At 33.8% G+C, this 21,933-nt stretch overlaps 1 protein-coding gene across 1 annotated transcript in view; it reads left to right on the plus strand.

Annotated features, from left to right (window-relative positions):
- The window catches only part of Glra3 (glycine receptor alpha 3), a 168,809-nt gene extending 147,969 nt beyond the window's left edge, over positions 1-20,840 (plus strand). Inside the window, exons 11-12 of the mRNA XM_033765436.1 lie at positions 20,238-20,268; positions 20,780-20,840. Of these exons, the coding sequence (XP_033621327.1) occupies positions 20,238-20,243 (6 nt within the window). The 3' untranslated portion in view covers positions 20,244-20,268; positions 20,780-20,840. The remainder of the gene's footprint in view (positions 1-20,237; positions 20,269-20,779) is intronic.
- Positions 20,841-21,933: the final 1,093 nt, after the last annotated feature.

The raw sequence follows: 21,933 nt of genomic DNA on the forward strand, positions 1-21,933 counted from the left end.
ATGTGTAACAGATTTTTTATAATTTTATATATTTACTGGAACAAAGTTATATAAGATTTATACATTGAAAATTTCTTTCCTCGAAGAACTGGAATTCACTAACTTTATGTTCATATCATGAGATCAGCAGAAACTCTTGACTGCAATAAAGCCATAAAATCAGACAAAGTCATCTGTAAGTACAGGAGCTAGAAGTATTAGACATTTAAGCAAAATGCACATGAATAAATGCAATGTGCCTATACTAACAGAAAAAGAAGCTTATTGGCAACCAGTGAGTTTTAAAAATAATCAGTTCTAAGAAAAAATAAAGAAAAAAATAATCAGTTCTTATTGCTATAGCTTTAAGTATTTTCATTATTGTCATTCATCATTTAAAATATCACTAAATTGGTTACTTTGTTCTGTATTATCTCAGTTACTCTCACTGTTAGTAGCTGTCTTCCTTGATAAACTGATTTTCTAAAAACAATTCGATGTAATTTTGTCAAATTAACATTGTTAATTTCCTATGCATGGGGATCTTAAATCAAACTAAAGCCAGGGTTGTGATCATTATATATATTTGGATATTTGTTTTCCTTAATATTTCTTTCTAGTTGACCCCATGTGTTAACAAGTTACCTCTGTGGATGCTCTAACAATATCTGAAAATTCATTCAGGCAAACTGCTAAATGAAAGCTAGGTTTTAAAATAAAGGTAGCACTGTCTCAGAAAACCAGTGCTAGACATAAATTAAGGCAGTACAACCAAATTTTAATCAGGAACCACTACAAAAGGGGGAAAGACAGCTAGGATCCATTCCTACTACAACCAGGACAAGTTTGACTATCCAAAGATAAGTGGAGACTTATACACAAATGGGGTTCAGTGGGTGGAAAATTATTAAGGGGAAACTTCACTGTAAGGGGGATTCTTTCTTAAATGACTCACCTCAATTCCTGCTGAAGAAGTTGAGATAATAAGAGATTAGCAATGAGAAAAAGAAATTTTATCAGATATCAGATGTGAAATATTTTCCTTGAACTGACAAAGCAGTTTTCTTGCTAAACTGAAGAAAATGGACCAAGGACAAAACTCAAGTTCAGGCCCAGGCAAAAGGGTCAAAAAGAGAATCTTGTCATCACCCAAATCCACTACATGACAATAGAAATTAGTGCTCTGTTATCCCAACAATGACTGTTTGTTAAAAATCAGATCAAATGTACTTGCTGTTGTACAGCCTCAGTACTCTTGGTCCTCACAAAAGGATCTCTTGTGAGTTATCCATAAAAAAATTCATTCTTCTGAGGTGATGTCAGATCCCTTTTCCTTCTGGAAAACAAAATAAAACAAAGCAAAAAAAACTCTTCCAAATGATCTATTGCAAAAATAATATATTAATGAGGTTTTACTGAAACCATTATTTTCCACCAAAAATTAAATTCATACAGACTTAATATTGCTTAAATATTTACTGTTTGGGAGATCATGCTTACAATTGTAATACTTTATATCCACTAATCAAGGAAAATTGAAATACAAGATAAATATGAAAAAACCAACAAATTGTCAGAGTAGTTGACACAGAGCAGAAAAATCCAAGAACATACATTTATTTCACAGAAAGTTCCTGAAGAAAATTGATAACATATTATTTTATCCCTTGAAAGAAATAGAGCTTCAAACTATTGTATTGCATTTAATAAATACCTGGATTGAATTGAAGCTAGCGGTACATCTAGTGATAATGTTAACATCTTTGGGGCATTTCCTTTGTTCTGTCCATTATTATCAATTTTTTTTTTGAGTCTCTTCTGTGTTAGGCCATGACAACCTTAAGGGGTGACAAACAGGAAAGCTTCCTCTACTTTCAGCAAAGCACAGAAGGAAATAACATCTGCAGGAAACGTATGTCATAGAAAAGAGGCTTATTTTACTGTACTTTGTGTTAGTGCTTCTGCTATGTAATCAATATTGTCTACAAAGGACACAATTATTTCTAAGATGATGACATTCAAATTGATGTTTTGTGTATAATCAATTATCTTTCCGATTTAAATGGTTTAACTGTATGATTTTTTTTCTTTTTGAATGTAAAAGAAGAATAGTAAGAAAGAGTGAATATGGTCCAGTTTTTGCAATTTACTTTAAATCAAATCAGAATGCATTTATTGATGTTGAATTCCTTATTCTTGAAATATCTTTTTTTAATATTGTCTGTGAATGTCTAATAATGAAAACACTGGGGCAATGAAAAAGATGTTACTTTAAATTATAAAGAAATACAAACAGGAAAACATTTGTATGACTTATTTAACTAATGGACTGTAATCTATTTTTTTAAGATCAGATTTTTCTGTTTCTATTTTATCATATCCCATACTTATTTTATTATATTTTTATAAGCATAATGATAGAATTTGAGACCAATACATATATTCTTACCAAACAAATGACTATGAATTAAATCAAGCATGCAATTTAGAGAAATGATAAGGTTGGCAGAGAAACTATCGACATGCCAAATGTGAAAAATCCTACCACATTCATGACCATGTTTCTCATTTAATAGTGCACACATATGTGTAAAAACATACCTTCACACATATACACAATGCACATTTTCTACAATACAATATATACTTTGGTATAATTAAACAGTGTAGTGATGTGTGGAATGTTTGTGATTTGTGTGATTTTAGAAAAACAAATATCATCTTTGAAGGAGTTGGAGAATTTGTAATATGTACCAGATACTGAATGATATTAATGATTTATTATCCATTTATTTAAGTATAGTTATGATGAAATTTACTTAAAAATAATATTCATTTTCAGTAGAAAATAGGTACAAAGATATATTGATAGCATAACAAAATTTGTCTTAACAAATTTCCAACCAATCAAGCTGTAGTGACAGAAAAGGAAGTTTGTAGAAGGCAGAGATGAAAGAGGAAAATGACAGATGGACCTTAATACTTTTCATACTACTCACAAATACAGATTTCATAAATTCTCAAATAAAAAAGCAAAGAAAATGAGAACCAAAATAACTCATCAATTTGGTAGACCAACTTATAAAGACAAAGATTAATGTGTTGATAAATTTTTTAAATATGAAATGTAAAGCCTAAGATTTAGCCCAGTAGTGCTGCACCTGCCTAGCCTGAATAATGTGCTGTTTAATCCCCAGCACCAGGGAAAGAAAAAAAAAAAAAACAGAGAGAGAGAGAGAGAGAAAAGGAGCATATGTGCTTTCTAACATACTCAATAGATTAAAAATAAATATTTGTTATCTCTTCCTCTTGAATTGTTCCATTCACAAGAATGTAGTGGCCTTCTTTGTATCTTTCAATCAGTTTAGGTTTGAAATTTACTTTGACTGTGAATAAGATTGCTACTCCTGCTTTTTTCTGGGCTCCTGTTGCACAAAGAAGTATTCTGTCTTTTCACTTTCTGTCTATGGGCTTCCTTTTGCACTAGGCATGTCTTGTATACAACATATTATTGGATTTTCCTTCTATTAATCCATTCTGCCAGTCTATTTCTCTTGATTGGTGAATTGAGGCCATTGATATTGATGGTTATAACTGATATGTTCTCACTTATTATGTTTTTTTCACCTTCTCCTTTTAGTTTCTTACCTTGCCTATTTGATTTGCTCTGTTGGGCCTCATTGTGTTGTTAGCTTCATTGTCTTTTTCTAGGATATTGTTTAGAATTCCTTATAGTGTTAATTTGGTATTCATGAAGTTTCTCAGGTGTTCTTTGTCATGGAAGTATCTTATTTCCCTATCAATTTTGAAAGAAAGTTTTGCAGGATACATCAGTCTAGGTTGGAGGTTGTTTTTTTTTAGTACTTGAAATGTCTCATTCCAGGCTCTCCTTAACCTAAGAGTTTGTGTTGAAAAGTTTGCTGTGATTCTGATGGGCTTTCCTTTGCATGTGATTTGTTTCTTTTCTCTTACTGCTTGTAGTATTTTGTTCTTCTGTTGGGTTTCTGGGATCTTGATTATTATATGTCAAGGTGTAGATTTCTTTGATCACGTCTAGTTGGAGTCCTATATGCCTCACTTATCTGTATGTCAAATTCTTCCCCTCTGTTTGGGAAGTTTTCTGTAATTAATTCTGTGAACAGCTTTTTTCAAGTCATTTGCATTTTCTCCTGCTACTTACTGGATTCCTATCAGTCTTATATTATTCTTCTTTGCATTGTCTAAGAGTTGTCAATTTCTCATAATCCCCTACTGTTTTTAAGAGACCTCTCTTTTCATGGTCACTGACTGCAATTTTGTCTTCTATATCTGAGATTCTATCTTCGGACTCTTATTCTGTTGCAAACACTTAAACACTTAAAATATTGGATTCTTATGACTCAGAAATATAATTAAAAAGCATAATAGATAATAAGCAGTTGTCTATTTTAATACCATTATTCTTTTTTCCTAAATTATTTCTTAGTTATTATGGCCTGAACCTCTTTGTTATCTTCACTAAGCATTACAAATACTAAAAAGGAGTTTTTAATCTCCTGGATATCTGCTCAAATGTGCCCTGTGAATTCCATTTCTTTCTTATATTGGGCATTTATTATTTCCAATTCTTTCTTATGCTGGGCATTCATGGCTTCTATTGTGGTCCTAAGCTCATCTATTTTCCTCTCAGTTTCTTTTCTACAGTCTTGAATTATAACTTTCATTTTGCTCGTCATCTCCATGATTATCTGGGAAATTACTTCTGATTTAAATTTCTCTAGAGCCTGATTGATCAATTTTGTTACTTCCTGTGCTTTGATTTCAGGATGTTCTGATGGCTCACTGTCAGAATTTTCATCCTCATTTGCCCCACTGTTTGCCATTGGTAAAATGAAAGTCTTTCCCTGTATCTTGCTCAAGCATTTTCTCATTTGAAGTACTGTTGTTGGGTTGTCCTTAGTTTAACACTAGTTATTACTTAAATCTTCCTGATATAGTTGGGCTTCAGCCCATGGGTCTCCAATGACTCATAGACATTCTCATTTTCATAGTACCAAAGAAAACAGCTCATTGAATCAATCACAGTCCTTTGTCCTAATTGATACAATGATCAGCACAATATGATCAAGCACAACTTGCAAACTGACCACTTGTGGTAGTCATTGGTCTATCACCTTCAAACCATGTGAATTAAATTAAAATCAAGAAGCAATCCAAAATATGTTTGCAGTGAATAAACTTTTCAATAAGGATATTTACCATTTAGGATGGGGGCTTAAAACAGAGTTAGGACTAGAGGAGTAGATAAGTAAAAGAATTAGAGAAGGTTTCACATGAAGCTCGAAGATGTAGAACGACCACACAATCGTCAAGAAACTGTTAAATTCAAAAGGGATAAACAGAATAGAAGTACAATAACCTCTGAGTGAGGTAGAATGACATATGAAAAGAACATAAAGGAAAGAGAAAAAAATATTAAAAGAAATCTGAGTTAGAACAGGAGCAGAAACAAAAAGGGAGATGAGGGATAATATGGTAGAGCAAGAGACTGAGTTGGAGAAAGAGGACAGAAAAAAAAATTTGCAGAGTGGAATGAAAAAAAGAAAGAAACAATGAATTTGAAAGAACTCTTTCAGTCTATATCACTGCTATCATAATATACAACATGCACTGCCATGTACAGAGCCAAGTCCCCTGATATCAGCTAGCTGGTTGGTGGCAGAACCCCACAATGCAGACTGACCTCGGGATGCAAGGCCCAGACTTAGTTCTCCGACGTCCTGAAGGGTGGAACTCAACTCAGTTCTACTACAGGTTTCCCCCTCCCCTTCTTTAAAGATGTTTAAAGTTGGGAGCACTGGAAAATACCCTTTATGACCACCTCTCCCTCTACAGAGTAGGTCTTAAGACTAGCACAAGCACGAGGTCTGAAAGCATGAGAGGGGCGCTCAGGGGTGCCTGCACAGCTACCTTCCTGGAGCTGGAGATGGCGGCTGCGCCTGCAGGGGAGGGCGCGGCCCAGCAGGCCCTCTGGGGCTGGAGATGGGGGGAGGGGCGGCTGGGGAGGGCCCCTATAATCTATTTTTACAATAAAATTTATAAGGTAATAATGATATGGTAGTATTTATTGTTGTTAGCATATTTTACTGTCCTGTTGTTATTTATGCTAAATATGCTGCTGACCTTCCAGTATGTTTTATATACTATATTGTTAATCAGTACAGTATGGATGACTTCACATATTATTATCATGCTTAAATACTTCAGTGGTTAAAATATTGGATTCTTATGACTCCAAAATATAATTAAAAAGCATAATAGATAATAAGCAGTTGTCTATTTTAATGCCATTATTCTTTTTTCCTAAATTATTTCTTAGTTATTATGGCCTGAACTTCTTTGTTATCTTCACTAAGCATTACAAATACTAATTTAGTACATATTGGAAGATTTTTTACCAAATATGAAAGTAACTACAAACAGCATCACATTATCTGTTGCATACAAGAAATTTGATTTTTTGGGGGGGGCTGGGGGTACTGAGGATCGAACTCAGGTCTTTGCACTTGCGAGGCAGGCGGTGGAACCACTGAGCTAAATCCCTAGTCCCATACAGACCCTTTGTTTTAAACAAGTATGAATTGTCTAAAGAAAAGTTACTCAGATACAGAGTGTTTTAATTACTTGTCAATTAAAAATTTAGGTTATACTCATAACTGAAATAATGTTTTTCAAATATTATTCTTTTATTATATAAATATAGATAGAATATAAGCTGCTTTGTAATTAAACCACAAGATGGCTCCCTCCCATTGGTTTGGGATTTGCAAATGTCATTTTTAAAAAGAAACAGACACCGATTACACTGACTAAGGGCAACATTCTGCAGTAAAGTGAAAAAATATGCAACAAGTAAGTATACTTTAATAGCTTCATTAAATGGAGTTTTGTGGATATTCTGTTCTCAGGTAATGAAATGGAGATTAAAAACATAAAGCAATTTTGTTCAGTACCACCTACTACCAATTCTAGTCAATACTGAAGCCATAACTACTCTCTTGGTGATCAAATTGCAGTGAGAAACTACAAGATATATATCAACATCTCCTTATAGTGACAATTTTACTATAAAGTTTGCAAAAACTATGTCATTAAAAATGTAAAAGAATATAAAATATAAACAAACAAAAGGAATTATGAGGTTACAGAAGAAAATCTACCCCTTGTCCATTTTATCTTCCAAGACCACTTCAATTCCATTAGATTTTCTTAGAATAAATGCTTAACTGATTTTGTGATCCATGCTGTTCCCTTAAGCCAATTTTAAGAAGTAAAACTTAGCCAATGCTGAGTATATAAATATTAATTTTGAAGTCAAGAAATCATGTGAAAAGGTCTCATCACCATTTACTTCCTAACAGTAAGTTCATGTTCTACATCTGTTTCATTTTACATCAATTTAGTCTTCCTCAAATGACCTGAATGCCAAAAAGTTAAAAACACAAGAAGTAGATAACGTTATATGAAAAGGGAAGAAGAGACAAAATGACTCTTATTTAATCTGTTCGTCATACCAGCAAATGTAAAATCTCCATCTTAAAATACTGATATAAGAAGCAATTTATTTGACTTAACTGGCCACTAATACCATAGAAAATGTAGAGTAAATGTGTCAAATTACAAGAGAAATAATCATCCATGGAACATGATCAAAGACTTGTTCCAACTATATGTCATGTTATTTGCTTAATTTCACTGTATAGATTTAAAATCTATACCATCTAAATAACAGGTGTCTTAACTGTGCCATTTGTGCTACAAAGTAAATGTGAATTTATGTTTCCTTTGGCCTATTCTGGGTGAGGGACACTTTCAACTTGGCTAATTTTTTTTCTTAATTTCAACTTCCACTTAATAATGAAAATTTTAAAAATTCAATTAGAATTTTAAAATATTCATTTCATCTATGGATATCTAATTTTGCAAAGCATTTGAGTGCAAAGTCTTAATTTATCTCTGCCATTCCTAAGAAAAATATAATACACTATAAAACAACATTTAGTATATGTAGTTAAATAATGATTTAGGGAGAATATTATAATTATTCTGCACTCCAATTTTAAATAACTGATAAACAAGAACTGTCATCAGCTCTTAAGAAACCACGCTGAGTTTCCTAAAATTGTAATACAGAAAAGTATGTATTGGAGAAAGAAAAGAGACATGAAATGATATGAATGAAACAGAATTCAAAAGTTAATCTGGATACTTCTAAGCTATTTATTGTTCACCCACATGTGTTCCTTTAAGTGCATGTTTATTCTTTCATAAGTCAATAGTTTTTATTGTCTATTTGATATTCAATATGAAGTTGAAACTATGAATTTACTTTCAATTTCTGCATATTTACTTTTAGTAGTTTCCTTAAAATGTTGTTGCAGCTCATAAACATTTTAGTAGTCATTACCAAAGCCTGACAAGCAGCAGAAAAGTGAAATAACAGTTATAATTGAAGGAAGTGACAAGAATTTCAATGAATAAAATAATTTATAAGACTCTTCTTGACAAATTAGAATTACAATGAAGTCAATAAGCCAGGAGTTTAACTGAAATGTTCTAAGACAAATACATTGTCTTCCTTTGCCCCTTCTAAATTTATTCCTGTTTTTGTCATCTTCAAGTTTTAGAATTTAGAGATTAGGTTCAGAGTTCATACTGAGTATGTTTAGTAGAACCAGAAAGTAACACTGAGGAAAGAAAACTTCCACATTAAATGAGCCAAGTTAGTCTCCATAAAAACTATGCTCTGGGAGTAGTAGCCCAGCAGTATTCTAGACAGCTCTAACTCAAGTCTGTTTTCTCTATTAATTTCTAGTGAAAAAACATAGGTGCAAAAAACAAATGTTAGAGGCAAAATGTGTAGATTCTCTTTTGTTATAAATGCTAAACATCACTGCCTTCCACTTCCTGTTAGACACACTCTGTCACCGAGATTTTTATCTTTCTGTAGTGTGATTACACATGAAACAATGAGGAAGTGGCCACTCATATACAAGACTAATAGTTTTACAGATTTTCATAAATGAACTGAGTGTAAAATTTAGTAATAAGGATAAGCATAGCTAGAAAAGTCACATATTCACCCTAAATCATATCTTTCTTCCCAATTTATATTTTTAACACCATATGGAAGTAATTCCTCTGTTTATATATCACCAACATAACCAAATGCAAAATACTGGTTATTATAGATTATTGGGACATGCCAGATTTCATGATGAGTATATTGAAGCACCCTCAATTATTTCCTTAAGAAATTGAAATATAAATATTATGACTGTATATAAATATTTATCTAGTTTATGGAACATTAATTTGCCTTATTCCTCAGCCCCTCTATAATGAGTCATACTACCTTTTCAAAATAGAGACAGTAATGTATTTCTGTGGTCACACTCTTCTCTCAGAATTCACGATTCCCACACATACCTTAACCTTAAGAAGTTGACAGGAAAAGAAAATATGAATGCCAATATAACACTTTAGAGTAAGCCTTTAATATGGTTAAAGAGATAAAAAATATAAAACAGGCTTCCTATAAGACAAACTTTGACTCTGATTCCTATTAATCATATTGTTATCAAAATTAACAACTTTTAAATTTGCAATTTCCTAAACTATTTGTTATAATTTATTCTAACTGTTGTTACCATTACAGTTGTTGATCGTGTTTTATTGTTTGGTGTTCTCAAAACTTCATCAATTCAGGTATTTTTAGTTGGTGAAACTATTTCCAATTAATGTGATCCTCTGATTTGTGGCCCTTTCTTTGGAAAAAAAAAAAGGATATTTTCCGAAGCAAATCTGCTTGGATCTCTGTAAAGTTATAATGCATTCATAAACAACAGGGACGGAAGCTGCCAGCAGCAGCCCTCTGTAAAATGGGCTGAGTTCACATACGTGCCATGGAGTCATGAACAGAGCAAGTGAAGTAAGATTTACTAACATTTGCAATATGTTTCCTTGGCAACGGCTTCACACTTGAGCGACTAAATTTGAAAGCCACCTGCAAAATTTTGAACGTTTTAATCCTCTTACACTTATGAATTTTAATAGGACATGAACAACTTTAAACTTTAATCAACATAGCCCAAATAAAGCTACTGGATATATATTGGAAACATCTGTGGTATATTCTGGGACCTTGGTAAATTCTATCAAAATTCAGTATGCTGAAGCAAAAAAGAGATGATAATCATACTCAAGTTGTTTGTGATTTTGTGTGAGTATAATGCTTTGAAATCTATGCCCACCATATTTGTACACTGAGGAGGGAAAGAATGAAGTCAATGCTATGTTGCTTACATATTTTCAAACACAATTTTATACAATAAAATAATGTAAAGATGTATCTTAGACAATAGAGACTTTAACAAGGGCAAAAATTATTAAGGAAAATGTTCTCAATGATATTATGTAACAAACAATGACAGTAATGTGTCAGGAGAATTATTCTAGTCTCTGGAGACTAGTCCTGTTGTATCGATTCACCCATGTGACTCAGAACCCAGAGTGTACAAAAGAATTTTTAATAGATGCATATCCCTCTGAGAATCATTATAATTCATCATTATATTACCTTATATGACATATGGTATATGTGCTTCTGCAAATAGCTGACAGTTCTAGGAAGATTTCAAAGAAAAATCATTATCTTCTGCTATAACCACTAACCAATACCTTATCACTCATCTCATCATACTTTGTTCATTTTGCTGCAAATAGACACGATGATCAATATTAAGAGCTTGAGTGGCTACCTTCATGAGAAATAAAATTATTTAGGAGATACAGACAAGTAGTAAATTATTGAATCATATTAATGTAATTACTGAGAATACAAAGGAAATTCTACAACAATTTTAAAAGGCAGAATAAAAATTGTTTACAACATGAAAAGTGGGATCATACTATGAAATTTAAACATTGGTTGCACTTCTGCTAGTAATAGATACCACCAACTACATCAGGCGAATATTTTTTACTTCTTTTTGCTTTCATTTCTTCTTAATCCACTGATGAGTGTCAGGCTCCCATGATCAAATCACCTCCCCAAAGCCCCACCTCTGAGCCCATGAGGCTTTCGCGCGATATCTAGATATAATCCATAACATTTTACTCTGGCCCCCAAAAGATTCTTGTTGATCAAATTACAAGAGATTGCTTTATATTCAACTCTCTTAAAACACATTACTGAATTCTGGGCGTATATATCCTGGGTGAATAAACATCAAGCGCTATTGTATGTGATCATTCTAAAACAGTACCTTCTAATTGTCATGTACTGAAATTACTTATTTGGTACATAATTTATAAACACACCATAGTTAAAACTCAATCATGCTATCTAATTTAAGTATAGCTATTTTGTTTTTGATATTTTTTAATTTTAAAAACTACGTATTAACATAACAGAATTGTGTTATTGGAAATTTTTCAAAATCTGTTCTTTTATTTTTTTCAAGTATAAACCAGTAAGAAATAAAGTCATATGATTTGAAAGAACGAGAACTGAAATGCTGAAAGGCATCTGTACATAACTTTTGATATGGTCATAAACGTTGAAGTCTATAGGTGGCAAATATAAATGCTTAATTTACATTTCAAAAAACACATTGTACATACAAAGAGGTTATCCAGAAAACCAACCATAGGCCAGAAAAAGAGGAGCTATGGGAATTACTGTAAAACATAGTATAATAATATAATATAATATCATACAATTTTGCTACTCATTCCATGCAATTTACACATTTAGTAAATTAATATTAGAAATGCTTAAAAGTAAAGCTTTAGAATGATTTCCATCAATCAGTATATTATTATCTATATCATATCTAGCTTTATCCTCAGTAATTCCACTTAAATTGCCTCCACAGGCAATGTTATAATCAGCAAACCAAGTGGGTACTTCTGTGTTTTGATTTTTGTGCATATTGCTACAGCAGCTGTATTCAATTTCACTCTCTTCTCATCTCACGATACATGTTATCCTCAGATAATTCATCCCAGCAAAAAGCTTCGTCACCCATGTAATAATAGCTCTCCAATCAATATCAAGAACTCAGATTTCTGTCCTGAGTTCCAAACTCCTCACAGACTGCCTCAAAAACATATTAAGCTAATTTCTAATGTCAAAGTTGATATAACCAAAAATATAACTTTCTATATTCCCTAGCTTTCAAGCACATCACCAGATTGGCTATATATTTTTCAGTTATCTAAAATTTCTCATTTCCATCATGTACCTCTAATTTAATTGATAACTGGGTATTTTATTATCTTGTGTCTATTTCCTCTGCTACTAGTATTGTTCAGATCTTAATCGTTTCTCGTATGGACCCCAAACTGATTTCTTTATCTCAAATTTTACCACTCAATCAGTCTAGATGTCTAGTTCCAAAAAGAAAAATGAAGGTTACATTGTGGTCGTATAACATTGCTACTTAACAAATTCTTTAGCAGAACTCCATTTCTGACAAAATACTTAGAAAACCTTTCATCATCTGGAAACCCTCCTACTTCAGCCCTTTCCTGTGCCTGGATCTACAGCTACCTTTTGTTCTAGATGTATTAATTACTTACAAATTTTAAGCATTTTCTTATTTCTAAGGGTCTTTCATACATAGCATTCTCATCATGTTACAATCTTATAATACTCAATTGCCTTTAGAAAATGTTATCAAATATATTACAGATGTGTAATGAAAATAGAGAACCCAGGCTTTTCCTCTGGGTTGTTTCCTGATTTCCAAGGTTCTTTATATACCTCTACTATAATAATTATTAGTAGACCTATGCCATTATTGCTTTTCTTGACTGTCACTTCAAATTTACTGAGTTACTTGAAATCATACATTAAAACATCAAATAATCCCTAGTGAATATTTAATAAATATATTCCAATAGTTAAAATAATGAACACATTAGAGAGAAGCACAACAGACCTTCAAAAATGGTACTAGTACAATACAAAATGCCAACCTCAATCTCATGGACAATATTATGGAAATTTATTGCAAATGTAGGAAGCAGAAAACCTTTTCATATGTTTGAAGGAATGTGCTTCTTTCTTTGATTCAACACATGAAAACATAAAATAGGCTATATATGTATAAATGTTTTTGTTGACCTTTCTAACAAGATAAGGCAAAATTTAGAGACTATAGTAACAGAATAAACTACAGAACCAGTTTAGGAATGAAATAGCTACAACCACCAACCTTATGGGTAGATATTTATTTTACCTTTATTAGACATACTGCCATCATTAAAACATGGCCAGTGAAGTGCATAAACCTCCAAAGCTCACTACTTTAAGCATGTTGACATTTTGCTATGAAATTAAGTGTCATTCTGGTTTAAACTTTTTTAGGAATATTTTGTGTAAGGTGAGAGTGTCTCATGCAAATAAAAACTCGTGTATCTTAAATGAAGTTGTGACATATTCTTGTTTTAAGTATTTAAAATCAAAGTATTATAACATTCCAAAGTACTCCAGAGATTTTTGTTTTTGAGGTAAGATGATTTTTTCCCTAAAAGCCACAGTACAGTAAATGAATGTAAAGCCATTTGAATTTTAACATATACAGTGGTAACCCTTTATACATAAAAGATATGTTCCAAGAAGATTCAATAAATGTGTGAAATGATAGCTAGTACCAAACCCCATAGGTACCGAACTGTCTTTATTCTCCTTAAATCTAGAACTTTCACCTTTTCACTTAAATGAAAGCATTTTACAGTATACCCAAATTACCAGTATCACCTACTCTCATACTTTGGGACCATTATTTAGTAAAGTATGGATTTCTTGAACATAAGCACTGTGACACTACATCAATCTAACAACAGAAGACTACGAAGTAACTAACAGGTAGGTAGCATATACAATGTGGATGTTTGGACAAAGGACAATTCATTTCTCATGTGAGAGGTAGTAGTACAGGATGAGATTTCATCACCTCCACAGAATGGTATACAACTTAAAACTTGTGAATTGTTTAGTTGTGGAAGTTCACATTGAATATTTTCAAACTATGGTTCACCGGTTTGAAATGGTAGAAAACAAAACCATGGATAAGGAGGAGGTTACAGTGTGTACATCTCGAATTTGGGTTTCCACTTGCAAGGTGTGAAAATCTATCCATCTCTGTTCTATAATCTGAGATAAGTAAACACTGAGACAAACTTTCAAGGCTGAAATTGGTACCTAAGGTCAGGTGAACAAGAAATCAATAACTGCATAAACAAGAAAAGGAAGAGGAAGAAGGTGAAGAAAGGGGGGAGGGGGAGAAAGAAGAGGAAAAGAGAGGGGAGGGGAGGGGAGAGGAGGGGAGAGGAGCGGAACGGAGCGGAGCAGGCACTGATAGAAATGTACAATAGACCAGAACCAAATATGAAATGAAATGTCTCCTGGAAGATATGTCAGACACTCAGATATGAAGTGTGTATTAAAATATTCAAGAATACCAAAGGAAGAAACAGAAATGGAAAAATAAGAAATCTACAAAATGAGGAAAGTATATAGCACATACATAATACTATACTGAGAGTTTAATGATTGATAGAGTTTTCTATCTTCCTTCAATCTGACTTGCTCTGCTTGATTCCCACTGAGCTAGACGTCTGTCTCACCTATAATTATTGAATGTACACGCCCTCCCTCAAACCCACGCACACCCCACTATAGCTTACACATACAAGGAAGTCATAAAACAACAAAAGTTGTTTCAGTGAGTAGACAGGAACACTTTAACCTATTTCTCTTGTTTCCTTTGCCATGTAATTTTTGGCGGTGAGTCTTGGCTTCCAGTAATATTTGCCTCTTTTTTGGTTGTCCAACTCTAACCTCTTTACCTTTCTGGAGTTGGACAATTCATAAAGTCCTCCCTGTGAGAAATGAGGTCCCACTTTCCTCCAGTAGCTGGCTCCCCCATCTACTCTGCTTCTAATAATTTCACAGTCATATAAAGAATATAAACAAAATTGAATTCCTGGCACGGAAAATAGTATGTGAATGTTTCCTTAGGTAGAAAATAATTTTATACATTCTAGGAACTAATAACTGCATCACTATTAAGATAAACAATGACCAGTGTACACTAACTCTAAAGAACAAATCAACATTGTACTGCAGTATCTTGCCAATCAAAGTAATAAGTAAAAGAAATAAGGGTTAGCCGGGTAAGAAAAAAATAAACAGAACTGTTATGTGTAAATAATTATCTAAATTGAAAAATCAATATATATATAGATATATGTATATATATCTATATATATATAGGTAATCCATTAAAATAAGTGAGATAACAGAAATTTGACAGAAAAGTTCAAAATGAAGAAGTTTGTGGTGGTTTTAATACACCAGCAACACTCTATGAAAATATATAATAATATGAAAAGATCCCATTTATGATTGTAGAAGCATACTGTTTCTAGCAATAAAATTCACAAAACATATGCAAGACTGCTATACAGAAAATTATCCAGATGTAACATTAAAAAATTGGGGTAACTGGAGAATGTGCGGAAAGATTCAGTATTGTAAATATTTCAGGTTCTTTGTAACACTAAAATCTAACATAATTCCAATCAAAGTATGTGGGGAATTTTACATAAAGCTACATATGTGAATTATAAAGTTCATTTGGAAAAAAACCAGCAGTCCAAAAACAATCAAGATAATCATGAAACCCAGCTAAATTGCTGTTCAAACACTAGCCTACAACTAAGAGGTTCTGAGTTTTGAAGGGTTATGTATGATAACGAAAAATCTCAAGCAGTCTTTCAGAGGTGTTGACTCAGTAAGTACAAACTACAAAATCTTCAAGTGCTCTCTTTGTGCTCAGTCATCTCAGATTCATCGTTATACATTCTCTGAACAGATTTGCCCTTTGGGATTTTTTTATTAAAACTTGGGCACAGGCTGTTGGGCTCAAAATGTCATGTTATATATAATTTGTTTTGTTTTAAATCTGTGTGATATCTTTAGTATTGTCAAAAATCAAATTAAAATTTGTATATACCCATTCCTTCTTTAAAATGTACAAAATCATGCTAAATTAACAATGTGTGCCTTGCAGCCTACCATATCTAGTTAAGTAATACATTTTATTTAATAATTGTCTCCTGTAAGCCACTTCTCAGAAGAAATATAAACAAGTTATTTATTCTATAAATTACAAATGGCCAGAAGTGGCGGCACATACCTGCAATCCCAGCACTCAGGAGGCTGAGTCAGGAGGATCGCAATGAGTTTGAGACCAGCCTGGGCTACATAGTGAGTTCCAGGTCAGTCTCAACTACATAGTGAGACCCTGTCTCAAAAACAAACAAACAAACAACAACAATAACAAAATTACAGATGCAACTAAATACCCAGGAAAGGTGTGGGTAGTCTTTAAAATTTCTTGTATATTATATGCTTTCTTGCCTTCTTCTATTTTCTGGCTTCTTTTTGTGATTAACTCTCTTGTCCTATTTTATAGTAGCAGTTTTCTTGCTAAAATTCTATCCTGTATGTCCCCAGGAGGTTCCATCTCATTATCCTAAGATCGAGATCTTGCAGTGTTGCTCTGCTACTTCCATCCTAATAGCATTAGCAATATATTGTATTTACAGAACAACAGAATATATCTTTTCTCTTTTGTATCTCCTTTTACTAGCTTCATCCTTATTCTAACAAAGGCATTCTCTTGCCTCAAGGTGGCTCAAGATTGCTAATAAAAAATACAAAAGTGAGGAAAGAGTCAATACTCTGGTTTTAAAGTATAAAATAATATGTTAATACTACAATAAGATTATACACTTGAACAAAAAGCTTTATCAAAAAGGTGGATTTTCTTTATGCTCTCAAAAATACAATGAGGCCATATCTGGTCAAACTGACTATTAAGAATCCATTAATCCACTGATGTAAGAAAACGCATGAAGGGCAGCAGAAAATGCACTGCTCCCCAAAATTATATCACTTAAGTACAAGGATTATTTCTGAGCTACAGGCACTTGAAAAGCAGCAGATGCAAAGAAGATATTTTAATCTCCCATTTTCTTCCTGAAAACAAGAGGTTTCCCATGTGAAACATTCTTTTCTTGTACCAGGGGAAAAGAATATTCTTCAACAGGGAGTTATTAAGAAGAGATTTTTATATAAAAAGAACTTGTTAAAATAATTCTTACCTTATTTTATCCTTCCCACATACTTTTCCACAGTAGCATCTTTTTCCCCAATCTAATATAATATCTTTTGGCTTTTTCACATCTTTGGGTTTTTCTCAATCACATAACACTTAGATTAAATTCATGTACATTTTTCCTATTTATCTATGTTTATTTAATTCTCTCACCCAGTTAGCACCCAACGGGATAAATTTCTACCACAAGGAAAATCCTTCAAGTAAAGGAAAAGGTGAAACCCATCCCTTTCTCCCTCAGGGAACTGTGAACGTTTCAGGAAGGCTCGCAGATGGGAATAGACAGGTAATGGTACACATTTCCTCTCTTAGATGAGCTTTCATGCGAGTTTGCACGTTAAAGGAAAAACTGAAAACAATGAGTGTTTTTGTTCTAGGGCCATGTAAAACTGAGCTGTGTACTCTTGTCTGTTGTGCTTCGTGACCTAACACATGCACAGGCTTATGCAGTGAGTAAAATTAAAGCCATGGTATGAAGAAGGGGAATCAAAGGAAATTTGCATCCTTTGCAGTCCTTGACTTCCATATGTTATTAAAGGGATCCACTGTACCCACAGGGGAAAACAAAGAGGTTGAGAGTCAAGAAGCTGCACTGGGAGGTAAGAGGAGTCAGAAGGATAAGCCGGGAAGTCACTCTGTGAAAGGATCTAGACGTCTAGATGCCACACTAGGGAACATGGGTAATACCATGAGTGTGGCAGGAAACAGCTGCACTATTTCTTAATAGAATTTTATATTTTGATCTGCCTTTACCAATTCTCTAAACTCGAGTAGGCCATTTTATCATCCAAATCAATTTTCTATACTTTTCAGGTTATTTTATATTTCTTGTGTGTTCAATTTTATGAAAATGTGTTCCCTTTCTCAGAGGGCCAGTGTTTTCCAATTCTTTGAAGTCCACTTAGATGCTACATCCTTCCAGATACCTACCATGATAATAGCCACTCTCAGCACTTACATCTGATAGTTTGAGATTAAATTTCTCTCATTTGGGTTTGCAAAATTACTGACATTGTTCTCGTGCTGTCTTGCAGAACGTATGGTAATGCGCTGTAATTGTAAGTCCCCTTACCTGTCTGCACTAATTCATCGCCCGAAAGGCATGGCTTCGCTTTTACCTCTGTTCCATCAGCATTTATCTCTATTATTTATTATCCGTCCTTAGTGAATCATCTCCTTACCGTGACCTTTATATGAATAGCTCTAAGATAACACCGGGCACATAGTTAACATTTAATAACGCTTTCTTAAGAAGAATAGCAGGATGCAGACAGGTAGGCAAGCAGCCTTCCCGGAAAATCAGTTTTCCACAGGGGAGGAAGGAGCATGAAATGATTGGACAAAATGGTTAAAAGAAACATTAAGCTGTGTTAGATATGTAGGCCAGTTCCTTAAGATTAATTTTTTCAAGTTAAAGAGTTTGAAATAAGACAAAAATTTTGACTTTTGATCTAGTCTTATACTTTTAAAGATCGTCTATTGCAACAAATTTCTTTTAAAAATACATTATTCATATCTAGGTTTAAAGCTGCCTAAATGCTGATTAATGATTCTGTGACACCTTAAAAATTACTTACATTTAGGTTTAGTGTAATTCCAGGCTTCTGCTTTATTTATTAAGAGACTTTCAATTTCTTCTCATTACAGAGACTTGCACAGTTATACTCATTTCCACTGTTGAAAATAAATTTTGTCACTTTACAGCTCTACGACGTTTGGATTTAATAGGAATCCCTTTGATTAGAAAGCCTTTTTTATGTAAGTTTACAGATTACTCTATCGCACATGGATTCTCTTTCTACTAATTTTGTGCTTCTTTTTTACTTTCGAACCAGAATAAAAAATAAAGATGGTAACTGAGTATCCAAAATATTCAAACTGTCTTCCTCTCCCTTGTTAATCAGTTAAAATTTTCTCATTTCTCACTTCATTAACCTCTTCCCACATGTTAAACATTTGTTCTGACATCTTTGCCACTTTCACAGCTTCTTCTAAGACGGAGTTTTTCAAGATCTGATGGAAACCACACACACATTACTTATGAAAAATTGCAAAAGGCTAATTAACTATTAATTTTAAAGACTTTCCTTTTAAGTAATATAGAATTTTATACAAAAATCTCTTCAGATATAAATTTACATTAATTCCCCCATAGAATACAACATATTTACACCAGAATTTGTATGCATTGTAAATGCTTTTTTAAAATACCTAACGAATATTCTTAGAGATTTTTCTTGTACTCATTTTAAGAATTCAATTCACGTCGAAAAATATTTCTCTGATTCGGATTTATTTAAAGATAACTTCAGGAAACTGGAATACTTATACCACATTAAAATAAAATTTTTAAAGCACAGTTTTAGGTGTGGGGTATAACCTGGTTTTTTAAAAAAATAGAAATGAATTTTTCTTATTTTATTAGGTATTAGAGAATGTTCCCACTTTACTATGAATGGTGACAGGATTTGCCATGGCAAAATATGTATGCCCCTTTGGCATAAGGCTTATTTTGGCAAAACAAAATTTAAAAAACAACAGGCTTTAGGAGGACATTCTAACCTCTTCTTTCCTCCCTAAAAGTAGGAGATTAAGCCCTCATTGGAATAGTTCCTCTCCTACTTCAGGAGGAATAAATATTCTGATCACTCACTGCAAACAGGGAAAGGAATCAAGACTGAGAGAATTGTGCAAAGAAATTAAAATTGTCTTTTGTTTTGTTTTGTTTTGTTTTTGTTGTTGTTGTTGCTTTTTGAGACAGAGTCTCACTATGTAGCCCAGACTGGCATTGAACTTGTCTCCCAAGTGCTAGGATTACAGGCCTGTGCCACCACACCCGCTCTTACCTTCTTTTAATCTTCTCAAATACTGTATTTTATTTTCACAGTTACCTTTCTTTGTTCAACTCAGTATGCAAATTGAATTTTAATTGCTTCTTCATTTTCTTATGACACTTCTATGTATAAATAAAGATTTGTATGCTTTTCTCCTGATAATTCATCTTTATATCCTTTTAATTTTCAGGCCTAGCTGGAAGAGCCCTAAGAGAGTAGAGGTAAGGTTTTGCCCCCTCTAGATAGCTGATGATTCTCTAGAGACAGCAGAGTAATATCCTAATTTCTAAACATGCTTTCAGGGTTCTCTACAACTGACATCAAATTATACTTTTCTTTACTCTGTGATTACACTCTGAAAATAAATTATACCAGGAAATTTGTTAGGAAGTCTATAAAAGATCGCGAGGAAGCAGCAGACACAACATGGATAAGGGTGAAGTGGGCAAAAAAGAGCCTTTGTAAGCCAGGCTTTCCTTCCACTGGTCTTACTTGTCTCCCACCGCCCCTCCTTACTGATGTCAGCCATCTGCAAGTCCTTCTAATCCTAAACCTGAATAACTATTAGGGCAGTGTGTTTATGGTTGAAGGAAAGGTAGGCAGTGACTCAGCTCCTTTGTTTCCAACCATGCTAGGGTCATTAATTCACCTCTAAATACTCCTCCCTTCAAGCAAAAGTATCCCGCCATTCGGCCCACTTTCTAAAGTACAGTAGTTCTTTCATGTTTACAGGACGTGATAAAAAGAATATATGGTTGAATACTGCTGCCAAGTGCCATCCAAGGAAAAACCAAGCTCATAAAAATGCTGCAGTGTGTCCTCGTCTACTTATTCACTGAATCTGTCACCTTGTGACTTCTGACCTCCAAGTCAAAATGACCAAAAAGGTGATCCTTTTTTTTTTTTTTGGTGCCAGAGATCGAACTCAGGGCCTTGTACTTGTGCGGCAGGGGGTGGAAACACTGAGCCAAATCCCTGGCCGCAAGGTGAACATTTTTGAAAAATTCATTCAGGACATTAAGGCAGTAACAGTGCAACTGATAATATTAAAAAATAGGATTTCCAGAACTGCTCAGAAATTAACAAGAGTGAAAGGCTTTCTGAATTCAAGTTGTTGATGGAATGTGGATGGTGGAGCAGTGATCAGAAGCAAAATAGTGCCTAAAATCCAGAACTGACACTCTTGGAAAACAAAACAAGGTAAAGAGAAAGAGAAATTGATTTTCAGGAAACAGGAGGGAGCTGACAGGAAAACTAGAAACTAAAAAGAACCTGGAAAAGCGGAGCACAGTGCAGAGAAAAGAGCAAAGCAGTCTGAAAAGCTCACCTCAGCTATGTTTGTGGAGGAGAACTTGTCTCTACAGGCACAAGGTAAAGCAAGCCCAGAGGGTCAGCAACTCTAAGGAGATAAGGCAGACTAGGCCACAACCATTACCTGGAGAAAAGTCTACTGTTATTGCAAACTGCAGAGTTGGATTTTACTCCTCCAGTGACTCTTCCCCACAGCAGCGTAGAGCTGAAGGAATCCAGGACCGTATCCAGCATATTCGAGAAGGTTGGGTTAGGAGCTGTTTTAAATTGTTTAAGATTGAGCCACAGAACAATTACAAAACACTTTACCACAGTGAGTGGGTGGGAGATGGCCAGGAGAGATAGCCACGAAGAAGGTGAGGGCTAGCCATAGACCCCTGAGAAGTGCAGACTCAGAGCAGAAAGGGTACAGGGCCCTGCCCTCCACTGTAGGAAGCGAGGCTGAACAAGGGTAGCTTTCAGAGGAAACTGGGACTGAAAGTGTTTGAGCCATTGCTTGGTTGCCTAGATCCCACCCAGAGACCAGTGGTCTGATTGCTTACTATCGACCCACTTGAGCAAAGACACACTTTGGC

The sequence above is a fragment of the Fukomys damarensis genome, unplaced genomic scaffold (assembly GCF_012274545.1).
Source record: "Fukomys damarensis isolate Sample0158 unplaced genomic scaffold, DMR_v1.0_HiC HiC_scaffold_18, whole genome shotgun sequence".
Classification (NCBI taxonomy): domain Eukaryota; kingdom Metazoa; phylum Chordata; class Mammalia; order Rodentia; family Bathyergidae; genus Fukomys; species Fukomys damarensis.